At 33.3% G+C, this 25,008-nt stretch overlaps 1 protein-coding gene across 1 annotated transcript in view; it reads right to left on the bottom strand.

Moving 5' to 3' along the window:
- Positions 1-25,008, bottom strand: part of LOC133173362 (zinc finger protein 830-like) — a 192,507-nt gene that overhangs the window by 26,148 nt on the left and 141,351 nt on the right. The window contains exon 7 of the mRNA XM_061308348.1: positions 14,493-14,570. Coding sequence (XP_061164332.1) covers positions 14,493-14,570 — 78 coding nt within the window. The remainder of the gene's footprint in view (positions 1-14,492; positions 14,571-25,008) is intronic.

Below are 25,008 nucleotides of genomic sequence, written 5' to 3'. Positions count from 1 at the left end.
TAATTCATTGCACCATGCAAACACTATTGTAAATCATATACAGTACCAATTTTGATGCACCAGATGCCCATTTCGACAAATTATGTCTCTTCAGTGACGCTCATGCCAAAACCTTGGAAATCCGAAATATTTAAATAAAATAAAACTTTGAAAGCCTGAAAAAGGGGTGCCAAAGACTGGAGCCAAATATGTTGAAGGATCAAAGCTATGCATGAAGGAAATAATCCTTAATTTTGAAATAAATTTCTAAATTTTACCACAGCAATTAAAAATATATATCCATATTTATGTAACTGACAATTTCTGGAAGAGAAGAATGGCCTAATTTTGTTCAAATCAGTTTATGTTTCTGTTTATAAAAGAATTGAGTCTTGAAAACAGTGTTCTGTTGATTAAGATATGGCGAAAAACTTTTCAAATATCTACAGATCAATTAAAGTATCATCAATGAAATGTGAAAATAATGAACAGTAATCATACTTTTTTGTTTGTTTTGTTTGTTTCTTGTTTAAAGTCCCTCTCGAGAATTTTTCATGCATATGGAGATGCCACCACTTGCCGGTGGAGGGCTGCAAATTTTGACCTATACTCGGCACTTAGGGCCATTTAACAGTGAGGGGTCTTTTTCATGCCAGCACCTGCTGCGACACAGGACCTCAGTTTATACGGTCACATCCACGTCCTGCAGTGGACTCGAACCCACGACGTAAGGATCAACTCCTTACATCGCGACTCTAGAGCAAACGCTCCAACAACTGCACCACGCGGGTGACGAAATAATACTTAAAATCCAAATTAAATGATACAAAGTAAAAATCAAATTTAAACAATACAAATTATGAGCAGAGCAAGCATGGACCTCTGAAAAGTGAAAACAGAGATGGGATAAGGTGCCATGGAGGAGTGAACTTACCCTGTTGACCAGTTAAACCTACCGTGTACTTTTTTTCAGAATCAGGTAAATGGGAAAAATGGCCTAACTATTCGTATGAAAGACGTTAGTCAGCATTCGACTAAATGATAGATTGTATTTCCAAACAAGGTCATTGTATCAACCATAGAATTTGTGAAATGTCGACTTTAAACGAGATGGTTGATATACTTGTGTCATCAACTTATGTGTATACTCTCTCCTGATTACTTTTTTGTATATAGATTTTCATATTATACAAAAAAAGATTATTTTACTAGCAATTATACGCTTTACCCAAGATTGAGAAAAATTGGGCAAAATAATTTAAACTTTGCTGTTCCTGTTGAGAAAACTTTGGCAAGGCATTTGTCCAAAAGTAAGATAAATGCAGATTAACCTGGGCTTAGATTCAGAAAACTTGTGTAGGTTTTTTCATAAAATTGCACCTAAGTACTTAAAATATTCTAAACTAAGAAAAAATTGGTATTCAAGCATTCAATAATCATTCTTAGAAAATCAGAACACTTAAGTTCAATCTCCTTACAAACGCATAGAAATTCTTTCCGAACAAAAAGTGCGCTCTTTTGTGATGGAGGTGTTTAGTTCGACTACTACATGTATATTACATCATATTTGTCAAAATCATGTTGTCATCACTGCACATTGTGAATACATTTATATGTTTCATTTTTTTTTTTTTTTACGGATCTATGAGATTGATTTGTGTTCAATATCTTCACAATTTACATTATTATACTTTAAAGTAGGGGTCTACTCTTGGTAAACTGGAAGCCCGCTTTAGTTGTCTTTGGTTTTAAAATTACGGTACATACAGCATTAATAAAAAACGTAAACGTCTGCAGAAATATTGGAGGGGTTTATGAAGATGAATGAGGGTATTTTTTTGTGCAAGAATTGAAACTCATACAGTATGTAGCAGAAAATTTAATCGATTTAAAACACAAGCGCGAGGTCAAATGCCGGACATTTCAGATGCAGTGTATTTTTGCTTAGGAGGTTATATTGATACCATTCGTTTATGATTGCATTGGTACAACTCGAATATCCCCGATACCCATTTACAGAAAACGTGGCAAATAATTTGCCATAATGTCATTAAATAATACTTTTCGTTTATTGCTCTCATTTGTGCACAATTGCAATGCTGTGCAGGTGGGATTTTCCTACTTTCGTTTTCAATAGTAATTATTCTCTACATATGAACAAAGGTACTAAGTTATAATAAAAAAATCAACAGAGGCTACTAATGATGTATTAGAAATTTTAAGGCATAATTTTGCATGAAAGAACATTGTATCTCTTGCTTATCATATTTTATAAGTAGTAATAGACATCCAGGAAAGTCGGTTCATTAGTATTCTCTTTAGAGAAGTGGACAGGCTTTCACCTACGTGGATGTAGGCGAAAGCCTGTCCACTTCTCTAAAGAGAATAGTTCATTAGTAGAAGACATATCCCCTGTATATAATATATCAAGAATTAAATTATTGATAAAATTTATGTTTGTGTTTAGGAAAGGGTGTGTAATTGTTGTTAAAATTGTTCTTTAAAAGAATGTTTCACTTCTCTGCTGATTTATAAAGATTTTTGTCAACGTAAAGGCTTGAGCTATTGAACTGCGATGGGGGTACCTGTATGTTTTACCCCGTATCTCGGTGAAAAGGCAGATGACCAATGCATTTATCATGCCTAACAGATACTTCAAGCATTGGTTGCTATAAATCAAGACAAAAAATTCAGGGTAAACACATTAATTATTCTAGTAGGCAGCTTTATTTGAGTTTTGAGCTTTATTGTTAGTACTTTATTAGTAAAATGAGATCAATTCTTCAATATTTTCTTAGTTTTAACCAGTAATGTGTACCGTAGCCTGTAATTATTCAAAATTATCCTTAACCTTGTGATTTATGTTCAAAACAATTTATTTGACATGTGCAATGACATAAAATATAGAACGTCTTTATAACCATCGCGATTTTGTTTTTGGTACAAGAGGGTACATGAGCGTTTCACATCCTATCTCAGTAAAAATATAGATGATCTATCTATTTTTTGTGCTTTTGAAGTAGATAAAGTATCTCTTAATGTAAATCAGGACAAAAATTGCACTGTTAACCCATTAATTCTACGAGTAGGGACCTACCTTAAAACAAATTCCAACACTTGTTTCCATGTTTGCTATCAAGTGTAAAAAAGAAGTCTCTTGCTGTGACCTTCAATTTAACAGTTAGAAATATTGATGGTGTTTTGTCAATTAACAATATTCATTTTCATTCAAACACTGATTCGATATGTCCCATTAAACTCTATAAAAGATACCACAGATTCTGACACATGACATATTTGGGTGTTTTACTGAAAAAAGATATTGATAAATGTGATGACTCCAACTCTTCTATCATCAACTTCCCTTATTTGTGTAGCAATACATCATTTTCACCTAGTTGCAATTAGGGTTTATGTCGCCAGTGGATTCGATGAGCAAGAGCATGTTTTCGTACAAACAATTTCTAAAACTAGGCAAACCGCTCACAAACAATTTGATGATAAGGGTATAAACAATTTCGTTTAAAGCCAACATTTTACAAATTCTATGGTCAATGTAATGATCTTATTAGGAAATACATTATGTTGTTAGCTCGAATGTTGACTTTATTTTCTTACTGAATTGTGAACACATTTTTGGTTTATCTGATTAAAACAAAGGATATGTGGCGGAGGTGACCGATCGAAAGATGATGCCTACTCCCCATGGAACCTGGATCTCACCTCTGATGTTTTCTGAGGTCCTTGTTTGCTCTGATCACAATTTGTATTGTTTAATTGGATTTTGAGCATGATTACTGTTTGTTATTTTTGCATTTCAGTTATTTCAATTACCTGCAATGCAGATTTACTCTGTTACTGTCGAGTACCAACTAATGCAAATTAGACAAAGGTTGTTGACTCATTTTCGATGATTTTGCCCAAAGTGAGGATTAAAAGATGCAAAGTAAATTTAGATTTACACGTATACAGGAAACAATTAATACATAAAATTAAATCAAATAAATTATTTACATGATTTATATTGTATATTTATTTAACAATAAAATAAAACATGTATCTGAAACGGAAAATATAATGTTCATAATAAGAGTAATATTTTGCATGAAAATTGTGGTTTATAAAAAAAAATGCAATCGGTATGACCTCTTTGTGGAAGCAACAGTTCTTGAACATTTTTGAGAGAGCCTTTTCCAACTATATTAATTGTATAAAGCAGTTAAAAAATCAAAATCATGCACAATCAAATCGTAGAATAAATAACTTTACCCTAGTCTCGGAAAAACTTTACCCTAATCGTAAATAAATAGTTTAGAAACTTTACCCTAATCTGCAGCAAAACTTTGATGTGCATTTCCTTTTTAATTAGTATGCTAAAGTTGAATACAATCTTAAAGCGAGCACGTAAAACTGAAGCTGCCCGACAGATTGGTGCAAAAAAAAGGAAAACTTTATGCTAGAAATCACCAATATTTGTATGAGAAAATATGAAGTGTTTTTGCCTATCGCAGGGTTGGCTGGGAAATACCAGTGGTGGGAATTACCAGTGGTAAATACCGGTATTTCCCGTCCCGGGAAATACTACTAATTTTCTCTAAACTGGGAAATACTGGGAAATACAAAGTTATTTATTTCTTCAGTTCATTTAATCTCATACAAAATTCAAAAGTAAAATAAACATATTAACAGAAGATGAATAATATGGTATATGTCTCAAACTGCAATTTAACATATTAAAGAGGTTGGGGGGTTGTGGCCATTTTTAGACTATATTGATCTTCTTTAGAAGAAGAGCTCCATATGAAGATATAGAAAATGATCAAATTTTAAAACTAAAATTTTTGAAATTTTTCTTTGCCAAATGATAGTTGACAGCTTAAGATATCATATCCAAAAAATTAATTTAATTTAAATCTGGTGGTTAATTTGTTGACCCCCCAGCCTCCTTAAGAGTGTTTCACCACTCCAGGTCCCATACCCATAAGCATTCTGAAACATTTCCCTGGCTGTATAGAACTGAATTTTTCCAATTCAAGTTTCTTTTCAGTTCTGTAAAATTATTAAGTTTATTAATTATATATCCAAGAACAAAAAAAAAAAACCCCTTGTTTTAATCCTTCTAACATGTCTATACACACTGTAGTTACTACAATCAATCATGTTGTTTTAACAAATTGCTCTGGACAGTTTTGTGTTCCTGTTTTGAGAGATAATTACCTTGAGTAGAACTGAAAGGCTTCTTCTTAGGTTTAATATTTATACCATACTCTACCTTTAAGAATTTTCTTAGATCCTTCTTTAGTTACAAAAATACCCAATTGGGATCTTTAGGTTCATTTCAAATCTGACTCAAAAATGAAACAAATGACACTCATGTATGGTATATGAGTATGCTGTGTTATGATTATATATTATTAAAATGAATTACTTGGAAACCAGAATTTTTTAAATCAGGGACAGTGATGCCATGTAGATATTTTAGCCAATAAGGTGTACTACATGTCAATATGAATGAAATATGTAGTATTTCTTATTTCCCAGTATTTCCCGAGAAATACCAGTAATTCCTGGAAATTACCAGTATTTCTCACCATCCCGGAAAATATGAGTATTTCCCAGTTTTTTATCAACCCTGGCCTATCGCCATCTTGGACTAGGGTAAAGTGTGTTACCCTAGTCCGTTTCTACTTTTTGACTTTGTCAGAATAGATTAAGAGCATCAGATGGATGTTGAAATCTCGCATTAAGCGATTGTGGGGTTGTATGAAAACTATTTATCCTTCTGTCTTTAATAATTCAGAAGTAAAAAAGGAATTAGATAGATTACACAGTCAGTATGTACTGGTTCTAGCTGACAAAGCTGGTAACAAAATAGTCTTTGTTTGTAAGGCTCACTATTTGAATTGTATTTTAGAGGAACTAGGATTTAATTCTACGTTGGAAATCCAACTTACACCCATAGCTCCCTTTTTAAGGAGGAAATTCTTCAAAATCATATGTCCATTTTAGATACTTTCAATATTCCCAATGATCAGAATGAATTTGAATTACCATACCTTTATTGGATTCCTAAACTTCATAAAAATCCTTACAAACAAAGATACATAGCGGGTTCCAGTAAATGTTCTATCAAGCCCTTTGTTTACTCCTCATAAAATATTTACTGTAATGAAGGATAAACTTCAGGGGTACTCTACAACAGTATATTTGAAAAGTGGTGTAAATCAGATGTGGATACTTAACAAAAGGCCCATGGGCCACATCGCTCACCTGAGTAACTTTGGCCATGCTGTTCTTTACCAGATTTCCTCCATTGTATTACCTATTGTGGCCTGGCCCTACCCCCTGGGGTCATGATTTGAACAATTTAGAATCTACACTACCCAAGGATGCTTCCACATAAGTTTCAGCTTTTCTGGTCCAGTGGTTCTTGAGAAGATTTTTAAGGATTTTTCCTATATATTTCAATGTAAAACTTGGATTCCCTATTGTGGCCCCGCCCTACCCCTGGGGGTCATGATTTGAACAATTTAGAATCTTTACTACCCCAGGATGCTTCCACATAAGTTTCAGCTTTTTCTGGCCTAGTGGTTCCTGAGAAGAAGATTGTTAAAGATTCTTCCTATATATTTCAATGTAAAACTTAGATTCCCTATTGTGGCTCTGCCCTACCCCCGGGGGTCCTGATTTAAACAATTTAGACTCTACACTATCCCAGGATGCTTCCACGTAAGTTTCAGCTTTTCTGGCCCAGTGGTTCTTGAGAAGAAGATTTTTCATGACCCCAGCCAATTTTTGTCTTTTCTTAATTATGTCCCCTTGTAAGGGGACTTGGCCCTTTACTTTAACAATTTAAACTCCCCTTCACCCAAGGATACTTTGTACCAAGTTTGGTTAAAATTGGCCCAGTGGTTCTTGAGAAGAAGTTGAAAATGTGAAAAGTTTACAGATGGATGGACAGACAGACAGACAACGGACAACGGGTGATCAGAAAAGCTCACTTGAGCTTTCAGCTCAGGTGAGCTTAAAACTCCAAAGAACTTTTAGAAAGTTTGAAATCACAAAATTTTATTAAAATCAATAGCATCAACATTACAACTTTTCAACAATTTATACAACCATTCCCAACAATAAATTGAAGTCCAGGCTTTTTGACATCATAGACAGCTCCTTTTTCAATAAAAATGGAACTCATCAATATACTTACCTTGTAACTGGTCATTTACGAATTATTTTGTTAAAAAGCACTCTGATTGTACACACAAGTACAATGAAGTTGATATTAAAAAGATGCTTGAGTTTGATTGACAATACCTATGTGGTTTTTGAAGATCAGGTCTTCCAACAATCTGCTTGAATTCCCATGGGAACCAATTGCGCCCCCTTATAAGCAGACCTTATTTGTATTCATATGAAGCAGAATTTATTTTAAAAATCTTCTACATGAGAAGAAGAAAACACTTGCTGTGGCTTTCAACTCTATATTTCGATATATCGACGACATATTATCAATTAACAATAGTTACTTTCATTCATATGTCGACTCGATATATCTCAGTGAGCTTGAAATAAGAGATACCACAGATTCTGACACATCTATTTCATATTTAGATATTTTACTAGAAAACGACGCTAATGGTAACCTAACAACAAAGCTTTATGATAAACGTGATGACTTCAACTTTTCAATCGTCAACTTCCCCTACTTATGTAGCAATACCCTTATCACCTACATATGGGGTTTATGTCTCTCAGTTGATTCAATATGCAAGAGCATGCTCTATGTGAACAACAACCATTTCTAAAAAGAGGCAAGCTATTGACAAACAAGTTGAAAACAAGGATATCAGAAGTCTCGTTTGAAGTCATCTTTTTGCAAGTTTTATGGTTGATACAATGACATTGTCAGCAAATACAACCTATCACTGAGTCAAATACTGACTGACGTTTTTCATACTAATTGTTAGGCCATTATTTAAACACTGAACTGTCTACGGATTTCTGCATTATTACCTGATCATGATAAGGAGCACACGGCGGATGTGACCGGTAGGCAGGGGATGCTCACTCCTCCATGGCACCTGATCCCACCTCTAAATTTTGAGGTCCGTATTTGCTCTGCTTCAAATTTGTATCATTTCATTGGACTTTTGAAATTGAATACTGTTCGTTTTTTGTCATATTTCATTCTTTCAGTAGAATTTAATAAATTGACCAAAGGATTGATTGATTGATTGTATGTTGGTTTACGTCCCATTCGAGAATTTTACACTCATATAGAGACATCACCATATACCGGTGAAGGGCTTCAAATTTTGACCTTTACTTGGCACTCAGGGCCATTGAGCAGTGAGGGTCTTTATCGTGCCAATGCCTGCCGTGACACAGGGCCTCGGTTTTTAAGGTCTCATCCGAAGGACCCGCAACTTTCACTTCAAAGTGCTGAGCGCATGGCGAAGGAACAGTTGCTACCCATTCTTTATCGACTTAGGTCAGTCGAGGCCGATATTTGAACTCACGACCTCCCGATCACGGAGTGAGCGCTCTACAGACTGAGCTACCGTGAACGGTTTGACCAAAGGATACAGAAGTTCAAAGTCTGGTAAAAAAACCTTGCTTATTACAAGTTTATATACTCTTGCTCATCATGACATTGCACTTAGTATGTTTCCTTAATAACAATGGACAGAGAAGATTTTCCAAAAAAATAATGCATTTCTACTATATATTCAATAGAGCCACACCCAAACACCAAAATCCCTGATTTTGTAATCCCTTTATAAAATTTCAAGATAATACTTAAATATCCAACCACCTGTAAATAGTATCCTTGTATTTACATAAGGCAGTAAAAAGCCTCATATCTATAATAACTCAACTTTTTGGTACCGATATTGTTATGTTACATGTTCTATTGACAGGAAATTACCCCCTCCCCCTCTCCCTTTCCACCATGTGCATACTTTAATTTAAGCGGTAAATGTTTCAGTTCGTACTTAGTGATATCTTTTTTAAAAACACATTTGCATATACACTGGTTTCAGGATTTCTGACGCAGTTTGTATGCAGTGAGAGGCGGATCAAGTTATATTTTATACAATGAAAAATGTGTTTTGTAATTAAATAAAATATTATTTGCAGATATATAAGAGGCCATTAACTTGGACGGGATGTCTATTTTATGATTTTATTCGTATACTTCCCGTATATTCCCTAGACAAGTGAAACTGCCGTACATTTTTACATTTTAGAATGCAAGAAAATCATGCCAACCTTGATTCAAAGATTTCCATGATTTTTCCATTCCTTATAATATTTGATTTACATACATCTCCTGTGGTGACTAGGTATTAATTACAACAAATAATACATCACTGGTTTTGTTAGAGCTTAAATGCTCATCTGCAGCTTTTTTATTGTATATTTTATGATGGATTAACAATGCTTCAGCCTAATAAAACATCCAAACAAATTATGTTTATTCTTTCGACTATAAATTTGTCATCTTAGTGAGACATGACACTCTGCAATTTGTTGTAAATAAAAAAATATTATACAATATCAAATTAGTTTTAATTCTATTATACAATATCAAATTCATTTTAATTATATTATACAATATCAAATTAGTTTTAATTATACTATACATATCAAATTAGTTTTAATTACTTTACATCAAATTTATCTTGAAAGTTAGACTAGCCAACGAAACTATTCAATTAAGAGGCTGATTCCTTTGCCCAATTCCCAAGAGAGATAGATAACACCTGCTTGATCAGAGATGCTCTACCAGTTATCTCCTTACACTAAACTCATTAATTTCTCTCTAATTTGACATGCTATTTTCTGTTATCAAAATTCTTCTTGACCAGTGCTTGATAATTACACCCATGGGAGAGATGGAATTTCTCTTATAACACATTTACATTTGTTACAGATTGCTGTAAAGTATATAATGAAAAAAATAAGTATTTACTTGATTTAACATTTTTTAAATAAGGATACTGTTTATACTCTTATATCTTTTGGGATTTTGTAACTTAAAAGTTCTTAAATTAAAGGTCACAGTGACCTAGAAATAGGTCGCGACACACCTTCTAACTAAGATGCATATATTGGAAGAGTTTGATGATTCTAGGTCTAATAGTTTTCTAGTTATGAGCCAGACAGGATTTTCCATATTTGGCCATAGCATCTTAATTACAGGTCAGAGCGACCTACTTTTAATGCGCGACACACCTTCTACCCAAGATGTATCAGCTGACAAAGTTTGATAATTCTAAGCCTAATAGTATAAAAGTTATCAGCCGGACACGAAAAAGCTAACAGATGGACGGACATGAACGCCATAACATAATACTCTTAATACTCTTTATAGTCTTAAGACGGGCAAATAAAAAGAATGAAGCATTTGTATTCTAAAATGCCAGCCTTCAGTGAATGCAAATATCACCCACGCTTGACCTTAACTTCAAAACAAACATCAGTTGCAGATAAGGGTGTTAATTTATCTGAAAGTGACAGATAAAGATAACCCTCTAAAATTTTCTGCAACCGGCAAGATAATCAATCCCAGGGAATTAATTGTACTGCTCTCTCATTCTTTTCTTCTAAGTTTACAATAACAACTTTTTTTAGCAATGATAGAATGTGGTTATTATCTGACTACATGTTAAAATTAATAGTATTCTTGAATTTACATAAGAAAAAAAAAGAAATAAAATAAGATAATAATAAAAAAGATATCTTTATATATGTCTTGTTTTTAGAATTCAATAAAATCATAACTTATTGTGTATTTTACCAAAAAAAAGTATGAACATTATTTAAATCCACATTTCAGAGAATGTAAACATCATTCAGAATTGACCTTAAGTCCAAAACAAACTTCATTTGCAGACAGAGGTGTTAATTAATCTCAATGTGACAGATAAAGATAAATGCTTTGGATTTTCTTCAAGAGAAAAGTTAAACTGTACAACCTATCACTTCTATTTGAAGCCTCTAAGTATCCTGTATATTTAGAAAAAGCCTTGAAATTTCAAAGGTAGGTCATCATGACCTACATTTTAGATTAAAAAAACCTCTGAGAACTCAAGATGATTCCAAGCCAATTAGTACCTGAGAGTAGGTCATGGTGACCTACTTATCACTTGTCATTCTCTGAGGACCCAAGATGCATGAACTAAGTTTGATGATTCTAAGCCAAATAGTACCTGGAATATTTATATAAAGCCATTAAATTTCAAAAGTAGGTCATGTTGATCTACTTTTCAGTTGACATACTCCAAGAACCCAAGATGTAAAACTGACAAAGTTTGATGATTCTAAGCCAATTAATACCTGAAATATTTCATTATAGCCATATAAATTGAAAAGTAGGTCACAGTGACCTACTTTTCAGTCGATGTATTCCAATCACCCCAAATGCATCAACCAACAAAGTTTGATGACTCTAAGCAAATTAGTACCTGAAAATATTTAAATATAGCCATAAAATTACAAAAGTAGGTCAGAGTGACCTACTGGTACATTTAAATCGACTTACTCTGAGGACCAAAGATACATCAACTGACAAAGTTTGATGATTCTAGGCCAATAAGTACCTGAAATATTTAATCAAAGCCATAAATTTTCAAAAGTAGGTCATGGTGACCTACTTTTCAGTCGACTTACTCCGAAGACCCAAGATGCATCAACTGACTAAGTTTGATGATTCTAAGCCAATTAGTACCCCTAATATTAATTACAGTCATATAAATTGAAAAGTAGGTCATGGTGACCTACTTTTCAGTCAACCTACTCTGAGGATCCAAGTTACATCAACTGACAAAGTTTGATGATTCTAAGCCAAATAGTACCCAAAATATTTAAACAGCCATAAAATTTCAAAAGTAGGTCAGGATGACCAACTTTTCAGTTGCATCAACTTACAAAGTTTTATGATCATAGCCCCTAAAATGTCCAAAATATGCCTCTAAAACACTTTGAAATCGAAAGCCTGCAAAGTTCAAAAAGTAGGTCACTGTGACTTACTTTTTAATAAATATGTTTTATGGCCCCAAGATGCATCATCTTACAAGATTTAATGATTCTAATCCTCTCAGTATTCAAATTAATGACCTTAAATGTTTTGAAAAAGATAAGCCATAAAATTCAAAAAGTAGGACAAGGTGACTTTTTTTTAGTTGCCGCACTCAGAGGACCAAAGATGCATCAACTGACAAAGTTTGATGATCAAAGGCCTTAAATTGTTCAAAATATGCCTCTAAATCATTTTGAAAAAGAATGGCCACAAAATTTAAAAAGTAGGTCACTGTGACCTACTTTTGAGTCAACATGATATAAGCTCCTTAGATGCATCAACTGACAAGATTTGATGATCGTAGTCCTTATAGTAAGCAAAATATCAACATTTTAATAAAATGTAATTTTTGGTCAACTTTGAAGTGATCTTGAGACCATTCCCTTTGCCCCAGGGCAATTCCCCGTGCAAAATTTTAATCTACAACATATCCTCATCCTTTTGTGTAAGTTTGGTGATAATCTGCCAGTGGTTCTTGAGAAGAAGATTTTTTAGCAACCAGTACTTTTGGTTTTATTTACTTAATTATCTCCCCTTGTTTAAGGGTCACAACCCAAATTTTAGTATAAACGGGAGCCCTTGGGCCAAGGATAAATTTGACAATAATTGGCCAAGGGGTTCTTGAGTTATGTCCCATATTCTTTAAAGTTTACGCACACTGCAAAAATGGCCATAGCATTAGCTCTTTGATGCTGAAAAAATGAATTCCTAATGTTCTTTTCAATTATTATTATAGAAACATTAACAATATCTAAGGTATGACGCTTTTGAGATATTTTCATTTTTCATTCCAAACATTTAGAATCTGTAGCTCTGATTATGGTAATCTTTCGTGATCATGGTGATTGGAAAATTATTTTTCAAGACTGCCATCCTTTGCAAAACATATGAAGGCATATATACTTGCATAAATTAATATTATGTTTGTTTTGTTTGTTTGTGTGTTGTTTAACGTCCCTCTCGAGAATTTTTCACTCATATGGAGACGCCACCACTTGCCGGTGGAGAGCTGCAAATTTTGTCCTATGCTGGGCACCTATGGCCATTGAGCAGTGAGGGGTCTTTTTCGTGCCAACACCTACTGCGACACGGGACCTGGGTTTATACGGTCTCATCTGAAGGACCGGTCTCCACATCCCACAGTGGGATTCGAACCCGCAACGTAAGGATCAACTCCTTACCTTGCGACTCTAGAGCAGCTGCTCTAACCACTGCGCCACGCGGGTGACAATATTATGTTAAAAACAAAGAATAAAGAAGTTATATAATATTAAATTTGTGAATCAAATAAGTTAATACATGTGAAAAGATGAGGTTCATTTTCATGTAAGAAGTCATGAAAATCAGAAGAAATGGGTTGGTGTTTGGTCTTTGTCCAAGACAGAGCTTCTGGTAAAGTCAGCAGCATTGAGCGGCATTTGTCCAAGACAGAGCTTCTGATAAAGTCAGCAGCATTGAGTGGCATTTGTCTAAGAGAGAGCTTCTGGTAAAGTCGCTGACTTTACCAGAGGCACTGTGTTGGACAAATGCCACTTAATGCCGCTGACTTTACCAGAAGCTCTGTGTTGGAAAAATGCCGCTTAATACCGCTGACTTTACCAGAAGCTCTGTGTTGGACAAACGCCACTCACTTAACCAGAAGCTCTGTGTTGGACAAATGCCACTCAATGCTGCTGACTTAACCAGAAGCTCTGTGTTGGACAAATGCCGCTCAATGCGGCTGACTTTACAAGAAGCACTGTGTTGGACAAATACCATGTTTTGACTCTTAGAAAAGTTTTTTAAAACATCTTACCCAAGATATTTCTTAGTACTGGTAGTATTCTATAAACTAAAAGTAATCTTTCGTGACTTCTTACATGAAGGAATAGCCAAAGATGACAAATCAAATTGTATTGTGATGGTGAGTTTCTTCATCTTCGCCGTGTCTTCCTTGCTATCGTCGCTGCTATTTTTATTATAATGTTAACAGATTTTTTATATTTTTTCTTGTGGACAAATCTAAAATATAATGTTGGATATTCAATTTCATATCGATAAAATCAGTGATTTGGTCATCAAAAACGCGGAAATTTAGGTTGTATCACGTATATTTTAGCAAAATTAATGTGAAGAGCTGATCAGCCATTGTCGCCTTTGACATCCCAGGGTCACGTGATCGTTAACTAATTAACTTAGATTTTAATTTGAAGTTTTCATTTGAGTCAATGATTGGTTAATTAACGTGGTTTGTCTGCAGTAAAATCTGCACAAAATTTATAAACTGTGGTCATAAGAAACGTTTTACACTTTCAATTTCAAATAATTTGGAAACATGCGATAAGTCCTTTAATATGGGCATATAAAAACCACTCTTCTTCCTATGACAGTTACACTTATTTCTAGTGCATGATAGAAAATTAAATTGCTGTTGAACTGATTTTCTCACGTGATTTTCCTCCTTCATGGCTCTCTGAAACATTTCCCATTCTTCATCCATTTTATCTTTGTATTCTACTTGACGCACCTACAATAAAAGTGATATAAAGCATTAAAATGATGTACAAGTGTTGTTTTTTGCAATCTGATGTATTTTGCTATATGTAAATTTTTATATTAGCTATTTAAAACTATATAGTCCTACCACATTTATTATGTTATAAAGTATCTTTGATTCATGTACTTAAGAAGAGGTCTATGGGTCCGTACTCATCTGAGTCACCTTGGCCCCACTGTTCTTCATCATCAGATTTTTTAAATATAGATCCTCCCTTTAATATTTATGAATCCTCAATATGTTATGAACATATGAACATGTTAGTCTCATCCTTGTACCTTAGCCATGGGTAGATTGGTCAAATATTTTACATTTTTTGGTAGAGATTCTGTGATGGTACATATTGTTGTTCTGTATATATTGTCATCAGAGACAATATTGCACATATTGTCACCCCAGAGATATTGTTGCTTTAATTAATTAGGATTTTTTTGTGTAGTTTTTGAATGTAATTGGTGTGCAAACCACACTGATGTGTCTTGTATGCTATTTCATGCAGCCCAATTGTGATGGTCCATATTGTCATCCTGTTCATATTGTCACTGGCAACAATGTGTACCTACCCTCACTGCACATATTATCATCCATCAGTACATGTCACATGACAGTACATGACAATGCTTTCATATACCAGGTAAATATGACTTATCATTGCTTTGCTGTTCTTGAGAGGAAGATTTTTTAAGAATTTTCCTATATACTCCTATGAAAAACTTTGATTGCCCATTGTAACCCCACCATAGCTCTGGAGGTCTTGATTTGAAGGAACTTGAATCAACGCTTCCATATAAATATGATTAATCATGGGCTTGCTGTTCTTGAGAAGATTTTGAAAGTTTTTCAGTACATATTCCTATGTAAAACAATTTTCTACATGTATTTTGAAAGCTTTATTAAGTCAAATAAAAATTTGGCCAATGATAAAGGATTCTACAAGTTAAATGGCCGATTCTCGAGGTTTGGTGTATTATTTGATTTATTAATGCCATGCTACTACATATATACTTCATCATATTTTTGAAAACGTACCTCAGCAGTACATGCAAAATTCATATTATTTGCGAGAGAGAGATAAAGAGAGAGAGAGAGAGAGTTGCGTGGGAATGTCCATTCTGCTTTGACTCCAAATATTTATAAGTCAATTCACTTATCTGAATATAAACTCATTGCATTATTTATTTATTTATTTATTTTGGCCAGGGTATTGTCAGGGTTTACGTTTTCAACACTTCAGCTGCTCGTCCTTAAATATGGAACATGAATCTGTTTTATTGACCATACATGTAGGAAAGAATTATTAATACAAATCATGAATATACTGAGGCAATGTTAGTCTTCTAGACAATATTTTTTTCATATATTCGAGGTATAACGAAATATTGCTTAAATGTCATTTGTATTTTCAAAAAGTTGACATCAACACTTTTGTTATTAATTAATGGCAGATCTATTTTCCTTACATGTAACTTCCAGAGATATAGTTTGATCATTCTATAAGTGTTCAACATCTGTACAGGGGTGACTGGTCACTATTTATTTATTCGATAAAATTAATGCAAAGCCGAATGGATCAATGTCCACTGACCATGACACTGAGCTGATTAAAATTTGATAATGTTACATAATGTGTATGGGCACCTAACAACTGTCTTACGTGCACCATGTGTCTATATTCAGTGTGACTACTTGTATATATACATGTTATAATGAATGATTTGATATACTCTATATCCTAGTTGTTAACAAGAAAACTAAAGCCAAAAAAAAAAAAGTTAAATTATCCTACTTAATTTGCTTAAGGTTTGATAACCTGATAACATTCTGAACTTATACTCGGCCTTAATTCTTCAAATGATTTTTGGCGTATTACAAAATATGAAAGTCGCCCTCGTGGCACAGTGGTTAGAGCGTTTGCTCTAGAGTCGCTGAGTAAGGAGTTGATCCTTACTTTGTGGGTTTGAATCCCACTGTGGGACATGGAGACGGGTCCTTCAGATGAGACCGTATAAACCGAGGTCCCGTGTTGCAGTGGGTGCTGGCACGAAAAAGATCCATCACTGCTCAATGGCCCTGAGTGCCGAGTATAGGTCAAAATTTGTAGCTCTCTACCAGCAAGTGGTGGCGTCCCCATATGAGTGAAAAATTCTGTGGACGTTAAACAATAAACAAACAAACAAAATATAGAAAAGTTTAATCAGTTGTTACGCTTGAATACTTCAATTTTCCTTACTTTCATCACTTTGAACTAATGCATTTCTATGGAGAAATTTTTCTAATCATTTTCCGATGAATGTAATGTCAACTTTAGTCACCAAACTACTTTTCACTGTATGTTTTCATACGATGATTATCAATGTTTAATAATCTTTCCAATAACCATAAGAACCCGACTGTTTTATAAACTAATACTCTCTCAAACGAATGATAATGTTCTTTTCATTATTTTAATTCACCTTCTGTAAATCTATTGTTTCTCCCTGTGTGCTTTAAAGGAAATATTTTAATCATGTGTTTCTATTTTTAAACAATACAAAAATCAGAAGCCTGAAAGGCTTCAATGGCATCTGACACAAAAAACAATTTCAAAACATTTTTTTTAATTTAAAGATAGCAGTAGGTCAAATAATTAACTAATAAAAATGTTAAGTTTTAAACAAAATGTTAAATTTACAGTCCGGGACATTATGCCATGGTCCGAATAGAGCACGGATCGAATTGACTAGACACCATCGAAAATGTTCATGCTGGATATCAAACTCATTTTTTTTTCAGTCAATTAAAGAAATATCAAGGATTTAATGAATTTATATGATTATTATTCTAATTGTTAATGTCTAAGCATTGTTTTAGTGCATCTAAACAACAACCATAACTCGCTCTGTTGCGACTATGATCGAGATATGATCGGGCATGGTAGGCCTATATGGTAAAATATGATATGGAAGAAATGGTGAAATACAGTAATAACTTCAGTTTTTATGATAAAATTGGTTATAAGATTGTAAAAAGTAAGGTTTACATTTGGAAATTCAATCCTTTTAGTCTTCTAGCATTCGTGTTAATTTAATATTGTGGTTATTTTACCGCCTATTAATATAAGTTGTTTGTGTTTACATGGTTCTCCTTCGTAAATGTTATTCATGTCATTCAACACAGCCTTTCTTTAGAAATTCATACGCAAGAACTGTCATGTTTTTCTTGTGTGAAAATAAAAATAAAACAGGGTATCTTTGTTATGTGACAAACTATTTGTAGATATAATTGATGCAATTTTATTTTCAAGCTATTATTCATGTGAATATTTTCAAAGAAAGCGATGCATTGTTATTGCTATTTTCTTTTGCGGAAGCATGGACTGACACATTCGGTCGCCTAAAGTTTGGTCGCCCACTAAATGGCATTTGAGCTCAAGAGCTCGATGCCATAAAAATTCTTAAGTAGAGAAAAGAAAAATATTCAAATAAATTATTAAGCGAGGTAATTGTTGTCAAAGGGTAATGCCGGGGATGGCAAGGGATACAACTCTGTAATGAAGCACATATTTTGTTTCAAGTAACAATTTACATTGGATTTAGTACAAATTGAAAACCAAACTAGAAAAAAATAAAAATTTATTCTTGAGTTATTAAAATTAAATAATAAGAAGGATGTTAGACTAAGTTTTCTTGTGAGTGTTATTCTCACATTTTCATGAATTTCATCTGCACATTGACTTTATACATTATAATAACCATGTAAACTGCCAATCAAGTTGTACGTGTATTCAGTGATTTTTTTTTTGTTTTTTAAACCACCAACCCCTCCTTTTGAATTGGCGACATTTTCCTCAAATTGGGAAAAATCATTTATAGTACATTAGCATGCTAAAAAATACATAACATAATCAAACTAAGTAACAACAACAGTTTTTGTATCATTTTAACTTTGAATTTGATTTAAATTCATAAAATAATCATTTAAAAAAATTAACATCAATATTTTATTGAACGTGAACACGGCTTATATTTAGTCACACCTTGTAGATTTTATTTTCTTGGAGTTCAATTTTTTTATAATCCATTTGTGTTTAATTCAGCACAAAAATTGATCAGGAACACCATTACAGCAGGATTAACTTCATACATTATCCCTTCAGTTGTCTACTATTAAATTTTTTTAAACAATGTACATGAAAATTCCAAGAACTAAAATATGTGCCAAAATATTTATGATTTGATTCAGGAAAAAAACATATTAACTGTGAACAGAACTTTGCAATTATGTCAGAGAATGTAATTTGTTAGCATTTTTTTTTAAAATCCCCTTTTTTTTTTTAAAAATAAAGTCACAAAAGATAAAAGCTTGCCATAGGTCTATCAGATCAAGCGATAGCAAAATATTTTATTTTAATTAGTTATTCAGAATTGCATGTAGGTGATCATGAAGAAGACGTAAACAAGCATCCCAATTTGGCCACATAATAATGTACAGTGATCAAGCTCTCCTTCACAAACACCTTGACACTTGGCCTAGTCTGTGTACATGTATTTCCAAACTCGTGCACAGGTGTTTTAGCAGACAGGAAGTGTTAAGCAATCAAATCATTGTACCTGCATGGCAATTAACCAAAACAATATAAATCTTTTACAATTTTTTTGAAAGACATGTACATGTATTATATGTTGTACAGTATATGCAATCTTTATAATGCATTTGTTATATTTCAATATTCACTTCATTAGGTTTTACAGAATCTTGAAATGGTATCATATATTCTGGGACACTCTGTATATGGTAACATAAACGGATTATAAAAAATTACTGCAGAGGCAGATTCTGCAACTTCAAATAAAGGAGGGGGGGGGGGTATAATTTGAAACAAGAGGCCCAAGGGCCTTGAATCGCTCTTCTGATAAACTGTACAACCTATCACTTCTATTTGAAGCCTCTATGTATCCTGTATATTTAGATAAAGCCTTGAAATTCCAAAGGTAGGTCATCATAACCTACATCTAAGATGAAACATTCTGAGAACCCAAGATGATTCTAAGCCAATTAATACCTGAGAGTAGGTCATGGTGACCTACTTATCACTTTCATTCTCTGAGGACCCAAGATGCATGAACTAAGTTTGATGATTCTAAGCCTATTAATACCTAAAATATTTTTAAAATCATTACCATAAAATTTCAAAAGCAGGTCATAGTGACCTACTTCTCAGATAACATACTTAGAGGACCCAAGATGCATCAACTGACAAAGTTTGATGACTCTAAGCCAATTAGTACCTGTTATATTTAAATAAAGCCATAAATTTTCAAAAGTAGGTCACAGTGACCTACATTTCAGTCAACTTACTCCGAGGACTCAAGATGCATCAACTGACAAAGTTTGATGATTCTAAGCTAATTAGTACCCGAAATATTTCATTATAGCCATAAAAATTGAAAAGTAGGTCACGGTGACCTACTTTTCAGTAGACCTACTCCGATGACCCAAGATGCATCAACTGACAAATTTTTGATGATTCTAAGCCAAATAGTACCCGAAAATATTAGATACAGACATAAAATTTCAAAAGTAGGTCATGGTGACCTACATTTTAGTTGTCATACTCTGATGACCTAAGATGCATCAACTGACAAAGTTTGATGAATCTAAGCCAATTAGTACCCAAAAATATTTAATTAAAGCCATAAATTTTCAAAAGTAGGTCAGGATGACCTACTTCTCAGTCAACTTACTCCTAAGACCCAAAATGCATCAACGGACAAAGTTTGATGATTCTAAGCCGATTATTACCCGAAATATTTAATTATAATCTTATAAATTGAAGAGTAGGTAACAGTGACCTACTTTTAAATTGACCTACTCTGGGGACCCAAGTTACATCGACTGACAAAGTTGGATGATTCTAAGCCAAATAGCACCCTTGATATTTAAATATAGCCATAAAATTTCAAAAGTAGGTCACTGTGACCTACTTTTCAGTTGACATTTTTTGAGGACCAAAGATGCATCAACTTACAAAGTTTTATGATCATAGCCCTTAAAATGTCCAAATTATGCCTCTAAAATGCTTGAAATCAAATGCCTGCAAAGTTCAAAAAGTAGGTCAATGTGACCTACTTTTTACTAAAAATGTTTTATGGCCCCAAGATGCATCATTTTACAAGATTTAATGTTTCTAAACCTCTCGGTATTCAAATTAATGACCTTCACCGTTTTGAAAAAGATTAGCCATGAAATTCAAAAAGTAGGTCAAGGTGACCTACTTTTTAGTTGAAATACTCCGAGGACCCAAGATACATCAACTGACAAAGTTTGATGATCATAGGCCTTAAATTGTTCAAAATATGCCCCTAAATCATTTTGAAAAAGAATGGCTGCAAAATTTAAAAAGTGGGTCACCATGACCTACTTTTGAGTCAACATGATATGAGGTCCTTAGATGCATCAACTGACAAGATTTGATGATCCTAGTCCTTATCGTAAGCAAAATATCAACATTTTAATAAAATGTAATTTTGGATAACTTTGAAGTGACCTTGAGACCACGCCCTTTGCCCCAGGGTGATTCCCCATGCAATTTTAATCTACAACATATCCTCATCCTTTCATGTATGTTTGGTGATAATCTGCCCAATGGTTCTTGAGAAGAAGATTTTTTAGCAACCAGTACTTTTGTTTCTATTTTCCTAATTATCTCCCCTTGTTTAAGGGTCACAACCCTAGGATTAGTATAAAAGGGAGCCCTTGGGCCAAGGATGCCCTGTGACAAATTTAACAACAATTGGCCAAGGGGTTCTTGAGTTATGGCCCATATTCTAAAAAGTTTATGCACACCACACAAATAGCCATAGCATTAGCTCTTTGAGCCTTTGGCTCAGAAGAGCTAAAAAAAGGTTTATCCAATGCTGTCATTTGTTTGTTTTTTTTTAATATTTAATATTCTGAATCAACAATTTTCACACAAATAATTAAATAAACTAAACATGCATCACCGAAAAGCGAACTACGGGAGACCATAGTGAAATACATAGCCACATCACTGAAAATGAGAAATAAAGTGGGGGGGGGGAGATGATATAATTTGAAACAAGAGGCCCAAGGGCCTTGAAATGCTCTTCTGATAAACTGTACAACCTATCACTTCTATTTGAAGCCTCTAAGTATCCTGTTTATTTAGAAAAAACCCTTGAAATTCCAATTCACACTCTGAGAACCCAAGATGATTCTAAGCCAATTAGTACCTGAGAGTTGGTCATGGTGACCTACTTTTCACTTGTCATTCTCTGAGGACCCATCAACTAAGTTTGATGATTCTAAGCCAATTAATACCTAATTTTTTTTTAAAATTATAACCATAACTAGACGGTTCTCATTGCGAGCAATGAGTGGGTCTTCCGTCTGATTTTGGATAAGATTAGCCAAGATCTTGACTGAGAAAATCGTCTATAAAAAGTGAAAGGATGCATATTGTTTAAATATTATTCTGAGCATCTTTTGTTCAATATTGCTTATCAAAATATTTCCCCTTGTTCGAGGTGTCAAACATTTGGCATTCTGGCCCCTTACGGCCCATTATTTTGAACATATGATCAAAGTTTTACAAAATATAGTTACAGAATGTTAAGATGAACATTTTTGCTTCAGTAATTTATAACAGAATATTGATCATTAAAAAGTTAAGATGAAAGACTTTTGGCCCTTCTGAGCCCCTAATTTGAGGGGTCAGCCCCTTTTTCTTCATATCAAATGAAAGGTCTTGTGATTTTGAAGACTTTTTGTTCAAAAACTATTCAGAAATTTCCTTTCGTTTAAGAGATACTTAGAATAAAAATATTTAGGGGCCATCCCTCCAAGTCCTTAATGGGGATGTCTTGCAAAAATTAAAAGGTTGTATATTGTTTAGAACATTATTCTGAATATCTTTTGTTCTATATTGCTTCTCAAAATATTTCCCCTTTTCGAGATATAAAGTGTCAAAGATTTAGCATTCTGGCCCCTTATTATGAAACATATGATCAAAATTTTATAATATATAGTTGCAGAATGTTAAGATGAACATTTTTGCTTCAGTAATTTATAACAAAATATTGATCATTAAAAAGTTATAGATGAAAGACTTTTGGCCCTTCTGAGCCCCTAATTTGAGGGGTCAGCCCCTTTTTCTTCATATCAATTGAAAGGTGTTGTGATTTTGAAGACTTTTTGTTCAACAACTATTCAGAAATTTCCTTTCGTTTAAGAGATATATAGAATAAAAATATTTAGGGGCCAGCCCTCCAAGTCCTTAATGGGGATGTCTTGCCAAAATTAAAAGGTTGTATATTGTTTAGAACATTATTCTTAACATATTTTGTTCTATATTGCGTATCAAAATATTTCCCCTTTTCGAGATATAAAGTGTCAAAGATTTTGCATTCTGGCCCCTTATTACGTAACATATGATCAAAATTTTATAATATATAGTTGCAGAATGTATTTTTTAATGATCAATATTTTGTTATAAATTACTGAAGCAAAAATGAACATTTTTGCTTCAGTAATTCATAACAAAATATTGATCATTAAAAAGTTATAGATGAAATACTTTTGGCCCTTCTGAACCCCTAATTTGAGGGGTCAGCCCCTTTTTCTTCATATCAAATGAAAGGTGTTGTGATTTTGAAGACTTTTTGTTCAACAACCATTCAGAAATTTCCTTTCGTTTAAGAGATACATAGAATAACAATATTTAGGGGCCAGCCCTCCAAGTCCTTAATGGGGATGTCTTGCAAAAATTAAAAGGTTGAATATTGTTTACAACATTATTCTGAATATCTTTTGTTCTATATTGCTTCTCAAAATATTTCCCCTTTTCGAGATATAAAGTGTCAAAGATTTAGTATTCTGGCCCCTTATGGCCCTTTATTACACAACATATGATCAAAATTTTATAATATATAGTTGCAGAATGTTAAGATGAACATTTTTGCTTCAGTAATTTATAACAAAATATTGATCATTAAAAAGTTATAGATGAAAGACTTTTGGCCCTTCTGAGCCCCTAATTTGAGGGGTCAGCCCCTTTTTCTTCATATCAAATGAAAGGTGTTGTGATTTTGAAGACTTTTTGTTCAACAACTATTCAGAAATTTCCATTCGTTTAAGAGATATATAGAATAACAATATTTAGGGGTCAGCCCTCCAAGTCCTTAATGGGGATGTCTTGCAAAAATTAAAAGGTTGTATATTGTTTAGAACATTATTCTGAACATATTTTGTTCTATATTGCTTCTCAAAATATTTCCCCTTTTCGAGATATAAAGTGTCAAAGATTTAGTATTCTGGCCCCTTATGGCCCTTTATTACGCAACATATGATCAAAATTTTATAATATATAGTTGCAGAATGTTATGATGAACATTTTTGCTTCAGTAATTTATAACAAAATATTGATCATTAAAAAGTTATAGATGAAAGACTTTTGGCCCTTCTGAGCCCCTAATTTGAGGGGTCAGCCCCTTTTTCTTCATATCAAATGAAAGGTCTTGTGATTTTGAAGACTTTTTGCTCAAAAACTATTCAGAAATTTCCTTTCATTTAAGAGATACTTAGAATAAAAATATTTAGGGGTCAGTCCTCCAAGTCCTTAATGGGGATGTCTTGCAAAAATTAAAAGGTTGTATATTGTTTAGAACATTATTCTGAATATCTTTTGTTCTATATTGCTTCTCAAAATATTTCCCCTTTTCGAGATATAAAGTGTCAAAGATTTAGCATTCTGGCCCCTTATTACGTAACATATGATCAAAATTTTAAATATATAGTTGCAGAATGTTAAGATGAACATTTTTGCTTCAGTAATTTATAACAAAATATTGATCATTAAAAAGTTATAGATGAAAGACTTTTGGCCCTTCTGAGCCCCTAATTTGAGGGGTCAGCCCCTTTTTCTTCACATCAAATGAAAGGTCTTGTGATTTTGAAGACTTTTTGTTCAACAACTATTCAGAAATTTCCTTTCGTTTAAGAGATACATAGAATAACAATATTTAGGGGCCAGCCCTCCAAGTCCTAAATGGGGATTTCTTGCAAAAATTAAAAGGTTGTATATTGTTTAGAACATTATTCTGAATATCTTTTGTTCTATATTGCTTATCAAAATATTTCCCCTTTTCGAGATATAAAGTGTCAAAGATTTAGCATTCTGGCTCCTTATGGCCCTTTATTACGTAACATATGATCAAAGTTTTATAATATATAGTTGCAGAATGTTAAGATGAACATTTTTGCTTCAGTAATTTATAACAAAATGTTGATCATTAAAAAGTTAAAGATGAAAGACTTTTGGCCCTTCTGAGCCCCTAATTTGAGGGGTCAGCCCCTTTTTCTTGATATCAAATAAAAGGTCTTCTGATTTTGAAGACTTTTCGTTCACCAT

This window comes from Saccostrea echinata, unplaced genomic scaffold (genome assembly GCF_033153115.1).
Source record: "Saccostrea echinata isolate AGI-Se365-2 ecotype Australia unplaced genomic scaffold, CSIRO_AGI_Sech_v1 ptg000002l, whole genome shotgun sequence".
Taxonomy (NCBI): Eukaryota; Metazoa; Mollusca; class Bivalvia; order Ostreida; family Ostreidae; genus Saccostrea; species Saccostrea echinata.
Note: the sequence above shows the minus strand (reverse complement) of the source record. Positions and strands in the feature narration are given on the sequence as shown.